Source organism: Eschrichtius robustus, chromosome 8 (genome assembly GCF_028021215.1).
Source record: "Eschrichtius robustus isolate mEscRob2 chromosome 8, mEscRob2.pri, whole genome shotgun sequence".
In the NCBI taxonomy this organism is placed as follows: domain Eukaryota; kingdom Metazoa; phylum Chordata; class Mammalia; order Artiodactyla; family Eschrichtiidae; genus Eschrichtius; species Eschrichtius robustus.
In genome coordinates, this window is record NC_090831.1 from 16714232 (window position 1) to 16738404 (window position 24173).

Consider the following 24173-nt stretch of genomic DNA (forward strand, 5'->3'; position numbering starts at 1 on the left):
AAAAAAATTTGCTTCTTTTTTTTTTTTTTTAAGAAATAAAACAAATACCCACCTAAAACTGAAAAGATCAATAATACCAAATGTTGGCAAAGATGAGGAGTAACTGGAATTCTCATACATTTATGATGGGAATTTAAATTGGTCAAATCACTTTTGGAAAACAATTTGGCAGTTTCATATAAAGTTAAATATATTTCTATCCCCTGACTCGGCAATTCGCCTAGATTTTTACCTGATAGAAATTAAAAACATGGGGCTTCCCTGGTGGCGCAGTGGTTGAGAATCTGCCTGCCAATGCAGGGGACACGGGTTCGAGCCCTGGTCTGGGAAGATCCCACATGCCGCGGAGCAACTAGGCCCGTGAGCCACAACTACTGAGCCTGCGCGACTGGAGCCTGTGCTCCGCAACAAGAGAGTCCGCGATAGTGAGAGGCCCGTGCACCGTGATGAAGAGTGGCCCCCGCTTGCCACAACTAGAGAAAGCCCTCGCACAGAAACAAAGACCCAACACAGCCAAAAATAAATAAATAAATAAATAAATTTTTAAAAAAACAAAAAAAATACTGCTTGTTGGTTTAAAAAAAAAAAAAAAGAAAGAAATTAAAAACATGTGTCCAAAAAAGACTTGTATGAGAAAGTTTATAATTGTCCCAGACGGGAAAAACCTAAATGTTTATCAAAAAGAGAATGTACAAACAAATGCTGGTATATTCATACAATGGAATACTATTGAACAAGAAGAAAGAATGGGTGACCGATACATGTACAACATAGATGAACCTTAAAAATATTACACAATGAGACAGAAGCTACACACAAAAGAGAAGATACTGTATGTCCCACTTATATGAGGTTCTAGAACAGGCCAAACTAATTGAAGATGATAGAAATCAGAACAGAGGTTGCCTCTAGGTGTTGTCTGGGATTGACAACAGAAGAAAAGGCAGAGAGATGTAACATTGCTGGCTTTGAAGAAGAAGGAAAGAGTTATGAGCCAAGGAATGTGGGTGGTCTCTAGAAGCTAGAATAAGTAAGGAAATAGATTCTCCTCTAGAGCCCCAGAAAGGACCACAGACCAATCAACACCTTGATTTTAGTTCAGTGAGATCTATCTCACACTTCTGACCTATAGAAGTATAAGATAATAAGTTTGTGCTGTTTAAGCCACTAAGTTTGTGGTAACTTTTTACAGGATCAATCGAAAACTAATACTAATGGGTATATGCATTTGTCAAAACTCATCAAAATATACATTTTAGATCTGTATGTTTCACTGCATGGAAATGATGTCTTGTGATGGACTAAATCACGTCTCCTGAAAAGATATGTTCAAGTCCTAGCTCCCAGTACTTTAGAATGACCAGTATTTGAAAATAGGATTATTGCAGATGTAATTAGTTATGATGAGGTCATAGAAAATAGGATGAGCCCTTAATCCAAAATGACAAGCATCCTTAGAAAAAGAGGAGAAGACCGAGACACACAGTGAGAACACCATGTGATGACAGAGGCAGAGACTGGAGTGAAGCAGCTGCAAGACAAGGAATGCCAAGGATTGCCATCCACCAGAAGTTGGAAGAGGCAAGGGGGGATTCTACCAAGCGTTTCACACAGAACACAGCCCTGCAACACCTTAATTTTGGACTTTTGGCCTCCAAAACTGTGGGAGAATAAATTTCTGTTGTTTTAATTCACCTAGTTTGTGGTACTTTGTTAAGGTGGTGCTGGAAAACTAATACATATTTTAAAAGAAAAAAAGAAAGAAATCTGCAGTAAGAAAGAAAATATTACAGATACAGTTGAAGCCCTCTTCATAGTCCCCGCCCCCCCAGTTAATTTGCTCCCTCTCACCACAGAGGTAACCACTATCCTTAATTTCTTGTTTATCATTATATTGCTTGTTTTTATACATTTGCTGTGTATCTATGAATCATAAACATTTCACATGTTTTTAAACCTTATATAAACAGAATCATGTTGTAATTTTTCTTTCATAATTTTTTTCACTTGATTTGTGCTTGTCAGATGAGTTCGTGTTGTCACATGCAGCTCTGATACATTAATTTTCATCATTGTACGGAATTCCATTGTATGAACAAAGCATAATTTCTTTATTCACTGTTTTGTAAATGGGCTTTTAGGATATTCTCCCCCACCACCCTTCCCTTTTTTTTTATCACTATTACAAACATTGCTGCTATGAACATCTTGGAACACATGTCAACGTTTCTTAAGGATGTATACCTAAGAGTATTATTGCCAAGTCTTAGAAAACGTGTATCTCCAACTTGACAAGACAGTGCCAAGCATCTCTCTGAAGTGATGTCCCAATTTACACTCACACCAATAGTATGAGTTCCCATTGCTCCATATGCTCCTCTGTGACTTTTGGCATTTTCAGGCAAAAGAGATTTACCATGAAGCAAATGAAGCTTAAGGACATTTCATTAGCTTGGGCCCCTTCAAAAGGCCCATAGCTAACTTTGTAATTTTGTATTCTTTTTCTTAAAATGAGCCCCACAAATTGCATAAGCTTCAGGGTCCACCAAATCTAGTTATAGTTTCATACCTGCTGAGAGGTGTGAAATGCATCTCATTGTGGTTTTAATTTACTTTTCCCTGATTACTAGTGAAATTACTTGGGTAAAAGTGCAGACATGCTTACTTCTATAGAAAACAGTACATTCTATTGGACTCACATAAGTAAATGCTTTTTCTGTATTCAAAAGCAAAATTTTCCTAAAAGCCTGTGGTTTTTTTAAAGTAACTCTTTGTCTTGTTTCTCAGCAATTACTTTGTATTTTAGAATCTAGCCATATAGCCAAATTTGGCAAGATAAGCCCCGTATGAAGAGCATATACACCAGGTTAAACCCTGCTCTCACACCGATCTTTTGGGGAGCCCATGCTGTGGGTCACCTCAAGTAAAGCTCACATTATGAAGTCTTCCTGACAGGCCACCTGGTAAACCTCCTTGGATAGGATAAACATGGATGCACTCCATTACATACTCTGGTTTACCATAAGGAATTTTCCAGCAGGCTATGCTTTATACCAGTGAGATATAGATATTGGTTGTGGGAATTACAAAAATGAGTGAGTTTGCCATAACTTTAATTTTCTGGGTTAGAAACATAAAAACATGAAATGCTATTATTTTAAGAGATATACCTATCCCTACAATAAGGAATATAACATGTCTGCCAGATCCGGTTTATAAAAATTGAAAAATATTAAATATACTAGAAACTCAAACCCTTGGAAAGCACAAAATAACCAACTAATTCTGGATTTACTTGATATACCTAGTTCAGTAGTATTTTGTTGAAAAAAGTTAACATTGAATGTTCATTAAAATGTACTCAAATATACATTACAGGGTTTTCATAGTTTTTTCTTAAAGCAGTGGCATTTTCCCAAATAATTTAAAAGTGATCCTCTTCCTAATGTAATGTAGTTTTCACAAGTAGTGTGTTTATTTGCTATCCTTACTATATTTCCAAATAGAATTAAAATGTTTGAGCATGTCCTTTTCAGAAAGTTATGAAACTAAACAAAAATAATTTTAAATGCTCATTAGAATGTGTCTGAATACTTGTTATGCCTCTTTTTCTAGGATTCAAAACTTGAGTCATTATTCAGCAATGCTTTTTAATTTTAATTATCTTTAAATCTAGAATCAAGTGAAACATATTAAATACTGGGTCCAGTTTTCTTCCATCTTTCAGAGCTTCACGGAATAAGAAACTTACCTAGTGCAAACGGAAGATTAAATATTTCCGGGCAATGCAGAGATAGTGAATAGATTATGTATCCGTGGACTTCAGTCCAGCAGAGTCGGAGTTCTGCACATTAGAAATGGAATGGGATCAGCCTAACATTGTTTGGGGTCGGTTTTCTTTTGCTGTATTTTTTTGAATGGGGATGGTGGCCCAAGTGTCCTTATGAAGCTGTGGTCGACAAGAGCTTGTGGGAGAAGCTCCAGCGTTCTGCTGCATTCCTGCATCTGGCAACACAACAGCAAGCACCAGTTTTTAATAGAGTAGCTCTCACATTAAATAAAACCATCATAGACTATATTGTACAGTTATGTTGCTAATTTTCCTTTGATATATAAAATATTTTAAGCTTTTTTTTTCTTGGTCAAAAGTGGTAGCATCTTAATACAAATAAAAACCTTTTTGTGGTTGTAAGACTTAGCTTATAAATCATTCAGATTGAAGTGAAAGTTCACCAGGTCATTGTTAATGACTTAGTCTATTAAGAATATACGTATTTTTGTAAAGTAAAAGCACTTGTAGATATTTAATCAGTACTATATGTCGGTTTTGCAGAAGTAAAATGCTGCTTAGAGATTCTCTTTGAATATTTTTTTATTTTTGTGCTCAAATGTGTTTTCTGTTGATTTATGGAATGTTCTGTACAAAGCTGTATGGTTGTACTGTTGGGCTAGATACTTTTGTTTTTTAAGATCTGGACTTAGCCAAGTATATGTGACCATGTTAAAAACAGTATCTTTGTTATTAAAAATGTGATTGCATAAAAAAATAGTCTGATTACTAGTGAAATTACTAATGAAATTACTAGTGAACATCTTTTCAGATGTTAGTTGGCACTTCAAGTTTTCTGTAAGTTGACAGTTTGTATTGAGTTTTTGCCTTTTGTCTTATTGACTTGTAGGAGTTCTTTATATACTCTGGACATTAATCCTTTAAGACTTAATTGGGGCAAATATCTAGTTTGGAGCTTGTCTTCACTATTGTTATAAGTGTATTTCACGTTTTAATTTTAATGGAGTAGGATTTATCAATCTTTTTCTTTATGATGAGCACATTTTTTGTGACTTGTTTAAGAAATACTGTTAGCCTAAGGTTATAATGGTATTACTTTGTCTTCTAAAAGTTTAAAAATTTTGCTTTTTACATTGAGATCTTTAGTCAACTTGAAAATTTTTGTGTGTGTATGGTGTGAAATTGGATCTGTTTGATTTGTTCCGTGTGGATCACCAGTTCTCTCAGTACCAGTTATTGAATAGTCCATCCTTTCACAGCTGTAATGCAACATCAATCATATCTCAAATTTCAATATGTTTCTCGGCCTTCTGTTCTGTTCCATTGGTATATTTGTCTCCCATAGCACAAATAGAGCACTGTCATAAGTACTAAAATTTTGTAATAAGGCTTTACATCTGGCAGAGTATGTCTCCCGACTTTTCCTTCTTCCAAATTGTCTTGACTTTCTTGGTTCTTTGTGCTTCCACACAACTATTTCCATACATGTATTATTTATGACAAGTATTTCCAGTCCTATAAAAAACAAAACTTTAAGATTTTTGTTGCAGTAGCATTTAATGTAATACATTAATTTGGGGAAAACATCTGCATGACACTGAGTCCTCACATCCATGAAGATATATGGCTTCATATTTTTCTCAGGTTTCCTTTCCATCCCCTAATGATGTTTTGCCGTTTTCTCCATAAAGTTCTTATATGTCTTTAGATTAAAATTTATTCCTAGTGACCTTGTCCCCACGGTGAGCCACAGCCACCCCCTGCCTCTGCAGGACACCCTCCAACACTAGCAGAGGGCAGACAGCAGAAGCAAGAAGAACTACAATTTTGCAGCCTGTGGAAGCAAAAACCACATTCACAGAAAGACAGACAAAATGAAAAGGCAGAGGACTTTGTACCAGATGAATGAAAAAGATAAAACCCCAGAAAAACAACTAAATGAAGTGGAGATAGGCAACCTTCCAGAAAAAGAATTCAGAATAATCATGGTGAAGATGATCAGGGACCTCGGAAAAAGAATGGAGGCAAAGATCAAGAAGATGCAAGAAACGTTTAACAAAGACCTAGAAGAATTAAAGAACAAACAAACACAGATGAACAATACAATAACTGAAATGAAAACTACACTAGAAGGAATCAATAGCAGAATAACTGAGGCAGAAGAACGGATAAGTGACCTGGAAGACAGAATGGTGGAATTCACTGCCACAGAACAGAATAAAGAAAAAAGAATTAAAAGAAATGAAGACAGCCTAAGAGACCTCTGGGACAACATTAAACAAAACAACATTCACATTATATGGGTTCCAGAAGGAGAAGAGAGAGAGAAAGGACCCAAGAAAATATTTGAAGAGATTATAGTCGAAAACTTCTCTAACATGGGAAAGGAAATAGCCACCCAAGTGCAGGAAGCGCAGAGAGTACCAGCAGGATAAACCCAAGGAGAAACATGCCGAGACACATAGTAATCAAATTGACAAAAATTAAAGACAAAGAAAATTATTGAAAGCAACAAGGGGAAAACAACAAATAATATAAAAGGGAACTCCCATAAGGTTAACAGCTGATTTCTCAGCAGAAACTCTACAAGCCAGAAGGGAGTGGCACAATATATTTAAAGTGATGAAAGGGAAGAACCCATAGCCAAGATTACTCTACCCAGCAAGGATCTCATTCAGATTCGACAGAGAAATCAAGAGCTTTACAGACAAGCAAAAGCTAAGAGAATTCAGCATCACTAAACCAGCTCTACAACAAATGCTAAAGGAACTTCTCTAAGTGGGAAACACAAGACAAGAAAAGGACCTACAAAAACAAACCCAAAACAATTAAGAAAATGGTCATAGGAACATACATATCGATAATTACCTTAAATGTGAATGTATTAAATGCTCCAACCAAAAGACACAAGCTTGCTGAATGGATACAAAAACAAGACCCATCTATATGCTGTCTACAAGAGACCCACTTCAGACCTAGGGACACATACAGACTGAAAGTGAGGGGATGGAAATAGATATTCCATGCAAATGGAGACCAAAAGAAAGCTGGAGTAGCAATACTCATATCAGATAAAATAGACTTTAAAATAGAGAATGTTACAAGAGACAAGGAAGGACACTACATAATGATCAAGGGATCAATCCAAGAAGATATAACAATTATAAATATATATGCACCCAACATAGGAGCACCTCAATACATAAGGCAACTGCTAACACCTATAAAAGAGGAAATGGACAGTAACACAATAATAGTGGGGGACTTTAACACCTCACTTACACCAATGGACAGATCATCCAGAGAGAAAATTCACAAGGAAACGCAAGCTTTCAATGACCCAATAGACCAGATAAATTCAATTGATATTTATAGGACATTCCATCCAAAAACAGCAGATTACACTTTCTTCTCAAGTGCACATGGAACATTTTCCAGGATAGATCACATCTTGGGTCACAAATCAAGCCTCAGTAAATTTAAGAAAATTGAAATCATACAAGAATCTTTTCTGACCACAGCACTATGAGATTAGAAATCAATTACAGGGGGAAAAAACATAAAAAACACAAACATATGGAGGCTAAACAATATACTACTAAATAACCAAGAGATTACTGAAGAAATCAAAGAGGAAATCAAAAAATACCTAGAGACAAATTACAACGAAAACATGATGATCCAAACCTATGGGATGCAGCAAAAGCAGTTCTAAGAGGGAAGTTTATAACAATACAAGCCTACGTCAAGAAACAAGAAAAATCTCAAATAAACCATCTAACCTTACACTTAAAGGAACTAAAGCAAGAAGAACAAAGAAAACCCAAAGTTAGGAGAAGGAAAGAAATCATAAAGATCAGAGCAGAAATAAATGAAATACAAACAAAGAAAACAATAGCAAAGATCAATAAAAATAAAAGCTGGTTCTTTCAGAAGATAAACAAAAATGATAAACATTTAGCCAGACTCAAGAAAAAGAGGGAGAGGACTCAAATCAATAAAATTAGAAATGAAAAAGGAGAAGTTACAACAGACACCGCAGAAATACAAAGCATCATAAGAGACTACTACAAGCAACTCTATGCCAATAAAATGGACAACCTGGAAGAAATGGACAAATTCTTAGAAAGGTATAACCTTCCAAGACTGAACCAGGAAGAAATAGAAAATATGAACAGACCAATCACAAGTAATGAAATTGAAAATGTGATTTAAAATCTTCCAACAAACAAAAGTCCAGGACCAGATGGCTTCACAGGTGAATTCTGTCAAACATTTAGAGAAGAGCTAACACCCATCCTTCTCAAACTCTTCGAAAAAATTGCAGGGGAAGGAACACTCCCAAACTCATTCTATGAGGCCACCATCACCCTGATACCAAAACCAGACAAAGATACTACAAAAAAAGGAAATTACAGACCAATATCACTGATGAATATAGATGCAAAAATCCTCAACAAAATACTAGCAAACAAAATCCAACAACACATTAAAAGAATCATACACCATGATCAAGTGGGATTTATCCCAGGGATGCAAGGATTCTTCAATATATGCAAATCAATCAATGTGATACACCATATTAAGAAATTGAAGAATAAAAACCATATGATCATCTCAGTAGATGCAGAAAAAGCTTTTGACAAAATTCAACACCCATTTATTTATTTAATTAATTAATTTATTTTTTAACATCTTTATTGGAGTATAATTGCTTTACAATGGTGTGTTAGTTTCTGCTTTATAACAAAGTGAATCAGTTATACATATACATATGTTCCCATATCTCTTCCTTCTTGCATCTCCCTCCCTCCCACCCTCCCTATCCCACCCCTCTAGGTCAACACCCATTTATGATAAAAATTCTCCAGAAAGTGGGCATACAGGGAACCTACCTCAACATAATAAAGGCCATATAGGACAAACCCACAGCAAACATCATTCTCAATGGTGAAAAACTGAAAGCATTTCCTCTAAGATCAGGAACAAGACGAGGGTGCCCACCCTCACCACTATTAGTCAACATAGTTTTGGAAGTCCTATCCATGGCAATCAGATAAGAAAAAGAAATAAAAGGAATCCAAATCAGAAAAGAAGAAGTAAAACTGTCACTGTTTGCAGATGACATGATACTATACATAGAGAATCCTAAAGATGCCACCAGAAAACTACTAGAGCTAGTCAATGAATTTGGTAAAGTTGCAGGACACAAAATTAATGTACAGAAATCGCTTGCATTCCTATACACTAACAATGAAGGATCAGAAAGAAAAATTAAGGAAACAATCCCATTCACCATTGCAACAAACAGAATAAAATACCTAGGAATAAACCTACCTAAGGAGGTAAAAGACCTGTATGCAGAAAACTATAAGACACTGATGAAGAAATCAAAGATGACACAAGCAGATAGAGAGATATACCATGTTCTTGGATTGGAAGAATCAATATTGTGAAAATGACTATACCACCCAAAGCAATCTACAGATTCAATGTAATCCCTATCAAATTACCAATGGCATTTTTTTACAGAACGAGAACAAAATATTTTTTAATTTGTATGGAGACACAAAAGACCCCGAATAGCCAAAGCAGTCTTGAGGGTAAAAAATGGAGCTGGAGGAATCAGACACCCTGACTTCCGACTATACTACAAAGCTACAGTAATCAAGACAATATGATACTGGCACAAAAACAGAAACATAGATCAATGGAACAAGACAGAAAGCCCAGAGATAAACCCACGCACCTATGGTCAACTAATCTATGACAAAGGAGGCAAGGATATACAATGGGGAAAAGACAGTCTCTTCAATAAGTGGTGCTCGGAAAACTGGACAGCTACATGTGAAAGAATGAAATTAGAACACTTCCAAACACCATACACAAAAATAAACTCAAAATGGATTAAAGACCTAAATGTAAGACCAGACACTATAAAACTCTTAGAGGAAAACATAGGAAGAACATTCTTTGACATAAATCACAGCAAGATCTTTTTTGATCCACCTCCTAGAGTAATGGAAATAAAAACAAAAATAAACAATGGGACCCAATGAAACTTAAAAGCTTTTGCAAAGCAAAGGAAACTACAAAGAAGACAAAAAGACAACACTCAGAATGGGAGAAAATATTTGCAAACAAATCAACAGACAAAGGATTAATCTTCAAAATATACAAACAGCTCATGCAGCTCAATATTAAAAATACAAACAACCCTATCCAAAAATGGCCAGAAGACCTAAATAGACATTTCCCCAAAGAAGACATACAGATGGCCAAGAAGCACATGAAAAGCTGTTCAACATCACTAATTATTAGAGAAATGCAAATCAAAACTACAATGAGGTATCACCTCACACCAGTTAGAATGGGCATCATCAGAAAATCTACAAACAACAAATGCTGGAGAGGGTGTGGAGAAAAGGGAAGCCTCTTGCACTGTTGGTGGGAATGTAAATGGATACAGCCACTATGGAGAACAGTATGGAGGTTCCTTAAAAAACTAAAAATAGAATTACCATATGACCCAGCAATCCCACTACTGGACATATACCCAGAGAAAACCATAATTCAAAAAGATACATGCATCCCAATGTTCATTGCAGCACTATTTACAATAGCCAGGTCATAGAAGCAGCCTAAATGCCCATCGACAGACAAATGGATAAAGAAGATGTGGTACATATATACAATGGAATATTACTCAGCCATAAAAAGGAACGAAATTGGGTCATCTGTAGAGACGTGGATGGATCTAGAGACTGTCATACAGAGTGAAGTAAGTCAGAAAGAGAAAAACAAATATCGTACATTAACGCATGTATGTGGAACCTAGAAAAATGGTACAGATGAACTGGATTGCAGGGCAGAAATTGAGACACAGATGTAGAGAACAAATGTATGGACACCAAGGGGGGAAAGTGGCAGGGTGGTGGTGGTGGGATGAATTGGGAGATTGGGATTGACATATATACACTAATATGTATAAAACGGATAACTAATAAGAACCTGCTGTATAAAAAATAAATAAAATAAAATTCAAAAAAACGATTTATTCCTACTTATCTCTGTATCTTTTGTTGCTATTACCAATGGTATCTTTCTATTACATTTTTAAATTTGGTTATTGTTAGTATATAGGAATGCTTTTGATTTGTCTTTGTTAAGCTTGTATCCATAAACCTTTCAAAACTCTCTTATTTGTTCTAAAATAAATAATTTTTCATCTGATCAATGGTTCTGAAATTCTATCTTTATATGCAACGTTTTCCAGTTCTCTCAACAACAAACCTAAAAACACAATTTGATCAATGCACAGTAGGTCTGAATAAATGCTGTACTTTTCTTTATTGAGGTATAATTGATGTACAATATTATATGTTTCAGGTGTACAACTTAGTAATTCACAATTTTTAAAGGCTGTGTTCCACATATAGCTATAAAATATTGGCTATATTCCCTGTATTGAACAATATATGTATTGTACAATATATTGTAGCTTATTTATTTCATATATAGTAGTTTGTACACTGTACATTTTCCTTTAAAAAAGCAGTATTATGTACTTTAAATGATGACACAACTAATTCAGTTACACAGTTAGTACATGTTTGAGCCAAATTTAAAAATACAGGTTAGATTAATTTAGAATAAACTCTAGTGACTTGTCCTAATTCTTTTGGAATTTGTTGTACCAAATATAATTCACTCATTTAACCGTCATTCAACCAGTTCTGTGGTAGATTCATTCTAGGTACTGGGGACAGAGTAGTGAATAAGACAGTCAAGGTCACTGCCTGTATGGAGCTTTTATTCGAACGAGGGAGCCAAACATTAAACAAGTACTTGCAAAAATAACTGTTTATTTTTTAATTATGATGATACTTTAGGAAAGTACAGGAGGCTATGAGAGAAATACCACAAGAGGAATTCACTTACATTTGGGAGTCAAAGTGCTTCTCTCTGAGGAAGTGATATTGAACAGCCAGACAGAAAGGGAGGGAAGAGAGCATTAAAGCAGAGGAAACTAGGCCTGGAAGGGGCGGGCAAATTCAGGGCTCTAAAGACGCCACTATGGTTGGAAGGAAGAAAACAATAGGCAAAGCAGAGCCAGATGAGGTTGGAGAGTTGGGCAAGAGGTTATCGTGCAAGACTTTGGAGGTCTTTTATCCTAAGTACCATCATTAGTTCCCTGAAGAGTCCCAGCATGAAAAGATCATTCTAACTATTGGGTGGTAAAGAGACTGGGAGGGCTAAGAGAGGAAGCGAGAAGTGCAGCAAGAGGCTCTTGCGGGAGATGGTGGTGACTTAGGCTAGGGAGGCAAAAGTGCGATGAAAATTTGCGATATATTTTGGAGGTAGATTCAGCAGGACTTGGTGATGGCGCATTGGCTGGGGGTGGGGCAATTGTTTGTAAGAGACAGTGGCAAAATGACTCTCAGATTTCTGACATGACTTGGGTGGTGGGGTTCTTTACTAGAATGGGGAAAATTAGAGATGAAGCAGATTTGGGAGGAAAGATCAAGAGTTCAGATCCGGACGTGTCAAGTTTGAGAGGCCTGTGGGGCCTCTAAGCAGAGATATTGGGTACACAGTTAAATATGTGGATCTGGAGGGCTGGACTTAGAAATCTGAAAGTCCCTGGGAGCCACGGGACTCTTAGAGTAAGAAGATAAAGAGAGAGAATAAGATAGGCTGGGACCTGGGACCCGTATCTACCAGAGTGCTTGCATTTGCACCCAGACAAACGTCTCCTCCAGCAACAGAATACAAACTATAAGGGACTAAAAATAATTGCATGCACACGCAGATGGGGCAAATTATGAACAATAAGATACAAAAAGGCCACAAGCCAACTGCCACTTCTGAGGTGCCGGGAATAAAAGCAGGGTACTGTGCATGATCCCTGCACACAACACCCCCAAGGGGATGGGCAGACCACCCAAGCCACCCCTCCGGTCCGACCCAGACTCACCAACTCACCCCTATCCTCGTCCCATTTAAGGAGTCAGCCCGCCCTCCTCAGGGAGAGAGCAAAGGAACCTGTTACTTGTTTTTGGTCCCACATGCTGCTGCAGCAGGGGCCCCAGTAAAGCCTTGCCTGAATTTCTCCTCTGGCCTCATCAGTTTCTATTGAATAAAGAGTCCAAGGACTGAAGCTGGTAGCAAGAAGAGAAGGGAGTCCAGGACAGAGGGGAATGCCTAAAAAAAAGAAAGAGTTGGATAGAGGAGGAGTTGGCAAAGAAGCATGAGGTGAAAATGGGGAGAGGTGTGATTAAAAAAAATTAACATTTTAAAAAGAGAGGTTTTCCAGGACGAGTAGTCAGCACAGTCAAATGCTGAGAGGTTAAGTAAGATGAGGATTCAAAATACTCATTGGAGTTCGCAACGCAGGGTTTGCTGCCCTTAGCAGGAGCGGTGGTCAGGGCAGAAATTAGAGGGAAAACAGAGGCCTGTGGCCTGGAGTTAGGAGAGCTTCCTAAGAAGGGCCTTTATCACACCATGAGTTAGCCTGTGCACCGCTCTTTTGCATCTCATGAGCGTTCTTTGGAGTGATCCAGCCAAGAAGTAACACCTCTCAACTCCCATCTAAACTAGTAGGTAAAATGTCAGGAAGATAACCCTTGCTGAGATTTTTTTTTTTTTTTACTTCTATATACACATAGGCTGTGCAAATCTCTGCAGACCAATGAAATCCACACACACACATACAAGTGCAATGAGAGGTATAATCTCACAAGGAACTTGAGGAAGCTGTTGCCATCATCCCATCTGCTGATCAGAGTCTCAAAGGTCAAGACCACACTGGAGTCTTTCCATTGTTGTAAAAGTTAATGAAAGTTAATTATTAAAGCTGACAGAAAGGTGATTTCCCCACTACCTTACATAACCTATATATAGACATCTCTATACATATGGATGCCTGCAGACCTAAGTGGATGGACACTGCCTCTTAGAACTGGGCTATTTTCCACCATCGCTGAAGGACCTCAATGAGTGTGTATCAGGTAGGAAACAAATATATGATCGTTTTACTCAAACTGGTTTTCTCTTGCAAATGTTATGTTTTTTGATCAAAGCCTATTCAAAAGTTAGGGTTGCATTCTTGAGTTTATTCCATGAGCAGGAAATTTTGAATGATACCACTAACAGTAGGCTAAAAATGTTAGTCTGGAGCCCTAGCAATGTGATGTAAATACCTGAGTAGATTTTGACATGACCAAGTAAATGTTTGTATGTACTGTTAGGGCTTAAATAGCCTTTTCGTTGATAGCAGGGTTTTTTGCATTCATTATTCACATATTCCTTTAATTCTGCACTCAAACCTGACTTTATTAGTAGACCATCTGTTCTGAAGTTTGGCAAATAAAGCAAGATTTTAGGAAAGGTTTTTTTCCAGGAGATAGAATGATCCGTTAGAAGGTATTGAGAAAAGACTTTTGGTCCAAAAGTGAGGGATTTAACTGCCAGACACTCCAGAAAGTCCAAGAAGGGAAAGAGGGGCGGGGTGGCCGGGAGAGAAAAGGGAAGAGAAACAAGTAGGACAGACAGTAAAAAAGAAAGAGAAAAAAGTTGCCACTGGAAAGTAGCAGAATGTCACATGCCATGAGTAATATCATACCAGCAGGAGTACTTTTCCTATGGATTACCAGTCCTAACAGGAAAATTTATTTCATTCTTTAAAGTGTCAGAAGAAGATTACAGGGAATTCCCTGGCAGTCCAGTGGTTAGGACTCTGTTCTTCCACTGCAAGGGACACGGGTTTGATCCCTGGTAGGGGAACTAAGATCCCAGATGCCATGCAGTGCAGCCAAAAAAAAAAAAGATTACACAATATTCTTTAAACGTGAGTGTGAAAAACAACTTATTAAATCTTTGGATTAGATAGTTCTCTTTTCCAAAGAAAATGTGTCATTCAGAGAAACAGTGTAGTGAAAGTTGGCCACATAAAGATCATTCGTACTAAGAAATGAGGAAGCAACTATTTGATTTCAGACAAAAGTTATTAAATAGTTTACAGTGGGTTAACACACACCTTGCCTCCTCCACCTGGATAAATGAATGAGTAGGTATATAAATAAATGAACAAATGTCTCAATAGCTACTAAATAGCTTATACTTCACTAAGGAACAAAACAGTTCACAAAATGAGAATGGATGTTTTTTAATTACTAGAATAAATGAGTAATAACTTGGTCTAGCTTCTCTCCATGATGGAGGTCCTTGGTTCTCCAAACAAGGAGAAAAGAGCCTTCCTCTAGCCTCTGTTTCACTCTGTTGAGTAACAAAGGGGAGAATAAACCAGTTCACTTCAGTGAGATTGAACTCCAGGCTATCCAGGCTCACATTTTGTGTATGTGATGTTGAGAGCAGGAGCCTGGCGGGAGGGGCTCTTCTGCACAAGGGCAAGAGCACTGTAGGTACCTCGTCTGGAGCTCTGTTCTCTTGTCTTGTCTCTCTTGGGGATCACGGCTCATGGGCATCCCCACATCAAAAGGCAGAGAAGAGTGTGGATTGGAGAGAATCATTTACAAGACCTGACTTCTTGTCCTGGCCCTGTCACTTGCTAGCTGTGAGACTTGGGAAGTCTTATATCTTTTCTGACCTCAATTTCCTGGTCTGTAAATTGGTGATAATAACGCCTACCTTCTCTGCCTACTTCACAGGATAACACTCAAGAGAGAAAAGTGAAAGTGCTTAGAAAGATGCAAAGCCTTAGAGAAAGTCAAGGGATTCTCTTTATTCTTTTGAGAGCCTTGTGGGTCTGAGATTCCTTCCTATGGCACACCTTAACATTTCTCTAGCAGTTCAGCCTTTTGGCCAACAAAATCTTCTGTTTCAGTATTTGGCTGCTAGCCTTTGAACATGATGTGTTCATCCCCCACTGCTTTCTCATCATCTCTTTCAAACTTACCTGTTCTTTAAGGTCTAACTCAAGACCCACAGTCCCTTGATGAAATCTTCCTCAACGCCAACCCACACTCACATCCCTTCTGCTTACAATTTGTTATCTGTACCAATCGTTTTGGGCACTCCTTCTATGCAAGTAAACTGGAATTTAGGACTACATAGTTTCTATATCTTTTGCTTATAGTTCAGTTTATTTCAACAAACCTTTCTGAGTAATTACTATGGTACAGGTACTATGCAAAAGGGAAAAAATGATTAAGATTTAGACCTTGTCCTTGAGGAACTGAGTCTTATTGGAAAGAGAAACTTATCAACAAATAATGACAATACAATACACTATGGGAGAGAAATACACACCACGTGTGTACAATAAGGAAATGATTAACTCTTTTTAGGGGATGCCATGAAGGCTTTACAGCATTGTCTTATCTTATACAGTTACGTTAGGAACAGGGTTCCTAACAAACAATAGGACGATAAATGCTTGTTGAAGGAACAAAGGAACAAATCAATGGTCAGGGACAGCTGAGTATTTTTAAGGATGAATTGGAATTTACCAGGTGTTGGAGGAGAACACAGATAAAGAAAACAATGCATGTAAAGGAATGGGGGGAGGGGGTGTTAAATATCATGGTTTGTTAAGAAACTGCTGTAATTATGAAGGAGGAGTGAAGAGTCTTGAGGTAGGCCAGAGCCAAGATATGCGGGGCCTTGTATACCATGCTAAGAAGCTTAGATAGGAGATGCTTTAACATCATGTTAAAATAAATGGGTGGGAATGTAAAAGCTCGACTTCTGGAGAAGTCCAGAATAAATACAAAATTATAGAAAAGATGGTGGCACTAGCATTTTCAGACAGGTTCCAGCTGACTGTCATGTAAGGTCTACTCAGTTATTAAACTCCATCCTGAAACTATTATCTGTGCAATTAAAGCTAAGAAGTCTCTCCTTACATACCTCGCTTTCAGTCTGGACAACAGTCCTACCAGGGAGGTAATGACATCCCCTTTCACCATGAGAAAAACTAAGGCTTGGAGCACTTGCCCATAGCAACACAGTGAAGCAATAGCAAAGCAAGGATGTGAAGGCAGGTCTACTTAGCTGCCCAATTCCCAATCTTTTCTGTTGCACTTCCCAACTCAGTTAGGTTTGACTGAGTTTTTCAGCAGATGGTCAAGAATGATAATTGCCAATAAAAAGAATTGTCAATAATAACTATAGTGCCTGAACTAAGATTAAGATAAAACTGAGTTAAGTTCCTAGAAGATAAGACCACTATAAATCTGTGTCACATACACAGATTTCTTGAATAAGCAATACAAAATACCTGTTATGTTCTTGCCCACTATGGACACTGAACTAGAGCTGTGTGAATTATCCATATTATTGTGGCAAAAAAAAAAAAAAAAAAAAAATCTTTGGGACTCTTTGGAGATTCTGCCCCACACCCTCAGGATTCTCATTCCAGTCCCACCACCTTTAATTGCCTTCTATGTCAGCGCATCCCCTCTTCAGGGGAAGACTCTGACTTCAAAAGCAATCTGGAAGGGTTTGTGAGATGCTCATAGCTTTCCAAGGATCATGACTGAAGGGTGGAAGGAAAACAGGAGTGCTTTTTATGTTCTAAATGATACTGGACACATTTATTTCTCCCAAAGAGCTACCAGGTTCAAATTCACATCCATACCGTAGCTTAATTAATTACCTTACTGTGTTTCCAAAGTGGCTGAAGCACACAAGAACCACAACATTTAACTAGAAAGTACAGCCTTTCCCACCTCTGACCCTTCTGACCTTTTTTCATCAGGATCAGCCTCCGCCTCGAGCTCTCTTCACCCGCATCCTTCCCACTCATCCCCAGCCCAGTGACTCCTAACCACCACTCTGTCCCTCTACGATTTTGATGCCGTTATCTCCCCGCTTCCATTCAGCTTGACACCATCCAGAATGTGGATCTACGTGCACTTGATTTCTGGTTTCTTTTTGGCTGCGGAGTGGGGTCCCTCTGAAGGTGCTCACCAGAGCCGTTATTCTGCTTGTTCTCCCATCTCTCCCCCAGATGTAGCTATCAAGACACGGCTGTTTTTCCCATTGTCCAAGGACCAATTCATGAAATAGGCCTGGCTTACCTCTGGTTTTCCACCGACTGGCACACGGGTATTTTGAGATCTGACGGAGGGGTGGAGTCACTGAGAGCCAACCTTGTGCAAGGGTGGTAGAGGTCATCTACCGTGACTGGGGAGGGGCTGGGAAATATTCTGCACACCTGCTTCCCTCCTGGTTTCAAGTTACCACCAATTAAAGAAAAATACTAGCATTGCTTATGAGCATCTTGGTTCAAATTAGTTTCCCACAGAAGGGGCAGACCCCTGAAAGACTAGAACACTGAATGGATAAATGCCGAGACATGCAAAGGTCATGGCCATCGATACTTCTCAGGGGAGTGGGGCAGGCAGAATGGAGGTGCCCAGGTAGCTGGAAACCAGGTGGTGACACTCAGTGCTGCGCTGCAGGTTGCAGATGGGTGGAGCTTAGGGGGTTTGGGGGATGGGTAATGCACATGACTATCCCTAATTCCTAGAAATATCAAAATGTTATTAATAAATCAGAATAGTTAAAATGGAAAAAACTGAACTTCAGAAATTAATCCCAGGACTAAATTTCTGCTCAGAAAAAAAAAAAAAGCAGAGAAAGACAAACGTGTATGACTAAGTCACAGGACCAAGATATGTAGGTATATGTATGTATGTGCAAGTGTCTATGTATGTAATTTATATGTAATAAAGGCCAAAAAATTAAAAAGAACACATCATAGGAAAGGAAGCAAGACTGGAAATGTACACAAACAAGGCTTAAAGTTCAAAAATTATTAGGAGGAAAAGTGCCTGAGAACGAATTTCAATCCCCCAAAAGCCACTGACACCCTAAGAAACCCAGAGAAAAATTTGAGGCATGAAGATAAAACAGAACATGAAAAGGTGTACATTAATAAGGGTGTAATATTTGAAATTGGAATTGATTCTAGGAACCAAGAAAAAGTGTTCCAAGAATTTCTGGGGAAAAGGTAACATGTTCAGGTTTGGTTTTTTTTTTAAGTTAAGAAAAATCACTTTTGAATTCCTAACTAAAGTAGGTCATTCTCAAGAATCCCAGAAATGATGAACTGGAGAATGACATTAATTTATGAGTATCTGGAGCTTTTCTCAGCAGAGGCACCATTGGGGTGGTCGATTTAGTGGCTCAGATGGTTGGTTACATGTGGAATATTTTTTTTATAAGCTTTTTTTTTTGCTGCGCCACATGGCACGTGGGATCTTAAGTTCCCTCTGCTTTGGAAGCATGGAGTCTTAACCACTGGGCCACCAGGGAAGTCCCTGGTTACATGTGGAATATGAGGCAGTAGCTTTTGGGAGCAGTGATGGCAGCTAGGGGAAAACCACAAGATTGGAATTGTGGCCCTCAAGCTCTCTCGCTCTAAATTCTGGGAAGATTTCTTAAGCCACCCTGACGCCGGCCCTCGAGCACTCCCCTTGTAGTCAGCGCTTGGGCATGAGGTGGTGGCATTTCCCAGGCTGTGGCAGGATGGCCAGAGCTCAGGCCTTTGACCCACTATAGAGCCAGGGCATGGTCATCCTCAGGGAAGGAAACTTCAGAGAGATGTAGTTATATCTGCCATCATTGTCACTGGCCAAAAAAATTAGACTGCGACTTAGCAGAGACAAAATGTACAGCAGCAAAAGGAAGAAAAGAAAGCACTTTCAGGATCTTTCTTAAGGAAGAGAACTAATGAGTTTCCGTGAACAACTTGATGAAAATATGAGTAAAGAACAAAATAGCAGCATCTTTTTTTTTTTTCTGTCCACGGCAGCATCTGCCAGAAATAGAATGCACAGTACCCGAGTCATCTTCATCCTAAATTGGCTACGTTGGGGAATTCCCTGTCGGTCCAGTGGTTAGGACTCCATGCTTCCACTGATATGGGGGCCAGGGTTCAATCCCTGACCGGGGAAATAAGATCCCGCAAGCTGCTCAGCATGGCCTAATAATAATAATAATGTTGGCTAGGTTGCATACCTCAAGGATTAAAGCTCTTCTTGAAGACAGCCTTTGCAAGAGACCTAAGGTGTCAAGAGTCACTAACGTGGGATAGATCTTGTGTAAACGTCCCAACCATATGGTTGGTAGTTGGCAAACAAGGACAAAAACCCGCGCTATGCACAGCAATGAGTAAGCCAACCCCCCCCCTTCACGTACAAGTTATTTTGATAATGGAAAGTACTATATAGTTAGTGGGATATAACACCTGGAACTGAGTGTGGAGAGGTGGGAGAGGGAATAGAAATGAGAAGCAAGGAGGACAAGCAGCTTGGGGTTGGAGGAGGCTCAGAAAGAATAGCAAAGGCGGTCTCACAGTCATAACAAAGTTCACGGGGTCTCAAATGCTGGAGGTCAAGCCAGAGGCTGGGGCAGAAACACCACACTGTGGTCAGAGAAGGTCAATAGAAAGGACGTTGTTGGAAACTAGGGAATGGGGTGGGGAAAGAAATGGGTGTCAAAGAGAGATCAGGTGGGGTCAGAAATTGAGGCCAGCATCTGATTCCTGGTTATAACTTGAGCTCTGCAAACATGCTAAAAATCCCTTGAGCTTTGGAAAAGCACCATGTAACAAGATACAGTCTAGTTTGAGATAATTCAATTAATAACTATGATACAGAACCAAGATTAGAGGGCAAAATGCTAACCGTTAGTCGGAAGGTTCTTCAATTCTGTTCACACTGGACAAAAGAGAAGCTGCATGTTGTAGAAGAAACAGCAAAGTCTGAAAACAGAAGTCCCATTTTTGACAGTGTACTAGCTGTATGACCTGAGGAAAAGATTCTTAGATTTTTTATGGAGACTTTTATGTGCTATTTATTATCTTCTCATTTGTAAGAAGATGACAAGAATAATAATAGTAATTGCCTCAAAGAATTGTGAGGGCTAAATAGATAATGTGCATAAAAAACTTTTTGCAGAACTGATCTTTTAACTGTAATAAAAAGGATTGAGATAAGAACCAACAAATTAACAACTTTGTGCAGAAAATGCAAATAGTTAGAATAAGAACTACCATTTAGTGAATGCTTGTAGTGTGCTAGATGCTTTGAAGCAATGCTAGATGCTGTGAAAACATTCTCATTTAATTTTCACCATCCCCTTGAAACGAGTATTATTATTCCAAGTACACAAGTGAAGCTCAAAAAGGTTAAGTAAATTGAGTAGTTTCCTTAACTACAAATGATAAAACTCTATTTAATTCCCAGAAATTATAAGAAAATACCTTAAATGGGCAATATCCTTGAATTTCACAAATTAAAAACATTTTATAATGTATTACAAAAATTCTGATGGGTCAAGTGGAACAGCCTTGACTAGAGTTAGGGGTAATGAATAGACTTTAAATCTAACCTGTCCCAGTACCCCCAGTGCCATAACTTTGGAAACATTGCTGAAAAAAAATTTTTTTAAATAAATTCCTTTCTTGAGATCTCGCTTTACAAGTCAAAAATGCACTCACTGGTTAGTAAACTGAGTCAATTTCTATTGCTTTTTGGCAATCTTTTAAAAAGAAATCAATCAAAGCCCTTGCTTACTTACCCAACGGAGCTGTGTCCAGCTCCTTGCAGTAAAAAGCGATTATCACAGTCGCAAAACACAATCTAGGTCCCTTAATCCAGCCTCTTTTGATCTCAAAAGGTGGTAACATTCAGTTCAGAGCTCACTCATCTGTAAATTGCATCACATTATCTCCGAGTTATTTAAGAAGCAAGCTCTGTTTGGTTTCAGGCATTTTTAACCTGCTAAAGGCAAGAAGGGTTTGCCACATAGTTCCAAAGGTCTTCCACTTACCACAACGGTCAGAGAAAGCAGAATGATCGAACCCATCGGGAATCAGTACGTCGTGGCCAGGCCAGTGTATTCCGCAAATGCTTTTGGGGAAGAACATAAGAAGAAACACAGACATCATAAGACACTTCTGGATCATCTCAAAAAGTGGTTCCGGTAAGATATTTTTTTAAGGTACTGGCATTAGGAGTAAATGAAGCACTTTCTCTGAAATTTTTAAGCTTCCAAGCTCTTCTTTCTAGCCCACAGTCTCCAAAGTCTTTTTATCTTTGGTTTCCAAACCTCCTACTTCCTGCCAGGGCTAGAAAAGTAGTCTCTGAAATGAACACCAATCTCAGCTCTCAACACAATGTCTCCATATCAGAGGACTGATAGATGAGGACAGAGGAAAATTCTCCATCAGAGTGTTGTAAAGTCAAGCTGAGGATGACAAATAATTTCTATTGTGGCTAAAGAAAAGCAACATTTTTCTTAAAAAAAAAAAAATCCTTTGGTGGTGGTCAATCCTTTGGGGGCAGTTGATATGGGTAGGGAGGTGAATGTTAGTGGGAAAGTTAGTGAAATGATAATGTATTATTATCTTTACCAATTTTCCATTTACAATAGGTACTAAACTTAAAATTGGATATTAATAACTGAACGGTGGCTTTCAATGTTTTCAGCTGTTCTGCACAAAAGGCCAAGAGAATTGCCCTGTCTTTGTTCCCCATAGCATCTTGGTTGCCAGCGTATCGCATAAAGGAATGGCTCCTCAGTGACATTGTTTCTGGAATCAGCACAGGGCTGGTGGCTGTACTGCAAGGTAACTTTTTTTTTTTTTGAGATATAATTCATGTATCATAAAATTCACCCTTTTAATGTGCACAATTCAGTGCTTTTTGTGTATTCATGAGGTTGTGCAACTATCACCACTAACTAATTGCAAGACATTTTCACTACAACCATCCCCCAAAATCTCTTGCAATCACTTCCCATCCCCACTCCGTCCATCCCTCGGCAACAACTTTCTGTCTCAATGGATTTACCTATTCTGAGCATTTCATGCAGAGTCACAGAATATGTCGTCTTTTGTGTCTGGTTTCTTTCACTTAGCATAATGTTTGCAAGTTTCATCCATGATGTACGGGTACTTCATTCCTTTTTATGGATGAATAATATTCTACTGTATAGATATACCACATTTTGTTTGTCCATTCATGAGTTGATGGACATTTGGGTTGTTTCCATGCTGTGGCTTTTATGAATAATACTATTATGAACACTTGTACACAAGTTTTTGTGTGGACATGTTTCATTTCTCTTGGGTATATACCTAGGAGTATAATTGCTGTGTCATATAATAACCCACTAGCAATGGTGAGGGTTCAAATTTCTCCACATCCTTGTGAACCCTTGTTCTTGTCTGCCTTTGTTATTTTAGCTATCCTAGTGAGCATGAAATGGCCTCTCTTTGTGGTTTTGATTTGCATTCTCCCAACGACTAATGATGTTGAGCATCTTTTCATGTCCTTACTGACCATTTGTACCTCTTTGGAGAAATGTCTGTGTAAATCTTTTGCACATTTTAAAATTAGGTTATGTGTCTTTTTATTGTTGAATTGCAAAAGTTAATTATATAATTCTGGATAATAGACCCTTATCCAAGATACAATGTGCAAATAATTTCTCCCTTTCTGTAGGTTGTCATTTCACTTTTTTGATAGTATCCTTTGAAGCACACATTTTTACATTTTGATGGGGCCCTGTTTATCTGTTTTAAATTTGGTTGCTTATGCTATAGGTGTCACGTCTAAGAAACCCATGCCTGATCCAAGGTCACAAAGGTTTACACCTAAAGTTTTCTTCTGAGAGTTTTATAGCTTTAGCTCTTACATTTACATTGTTGATACACTTGAGTTAATAAAATAATTTTTAAGTTACAATCTTAAATACTTGAAGAACCTAATGAAAACTTCTATGATCCCTTTGCATGAAATAAGGACACTGATGCTTGTGTATTCACAGGTTTAGCATTTGCCCTGCTGGTCACCATCCCCCCAAGCTATGGGTTGTATGCAGCCTTTTTCCCAGTCATAATCTACTTTTTCTTGGGCACTTCTAGACACATATCAGTGGGTAAGTGAACTACTGGGCTAATTAATGCTCACATTGCTTTTCTTTATGAATGCCATTAGCCACGCATTGTATCAATTCCAAATTGTGCAGAATCCAGGAGAGGAGTCATAGTTTCTTGTAAGAATTAGGACTGGGGCTTGGGGAAGTAGACCAGAACTCCAGACAGCAGTCTTTTTATATGCTACATTATGGCTGAAAGACAACTGTGCTATAGGGAGACATAATGACTACAACTCGCCCTCTCTTTATTAGGTCCATTTCCAGTTCTTAGTATGATGGTGGGAGCAGTAGTTGTGAGATTAACCCCAATAGCCGATACACCTGGTCCGACAGTCACTGATAGCTCAGTGGCTAATGATTCATCACTAGATGAGCATAAGGTGATGGTGGCTGCAACGGTCACAATTCTTTCTGGAATCATCCAGGTGAGTACTCTGTCACAGAACCTACCCTCCCCAATTTATGTGTC

At 38.3% G+C, this 24173-nt stretch overlaps 1 protein-coding gene across 1 annotated transcript in view; it reads left to right on the forward strand.

Annotated features, from left to right (window-relative positions):
• The first annotated feature begins 21614 nt into the window (after nt 1–21614).
• SLC26A3 (solute carrier family 26 member 3) overlaps nt 21615–24173 on the forward strand; it is a 28641-nt gene continuing 26082 nt past the window's right edge. The window contains exons 1-4 of the mRNA XM_068549915.1: nt 21615–21739; nt 22252–22391; nt 23594–23704; nt 23957–24129. Coding sequence (XP_068406016.1) covers nt 21615–21739; nt 22252–22391; nt 23594–23704; nt 23957–24129 — 549 coding nt within the window. The remainder of the gene's footprint in view (nt 21740–22251; nt 22392–23593; nt 23705–23956; nt 24130–24173) is intronic.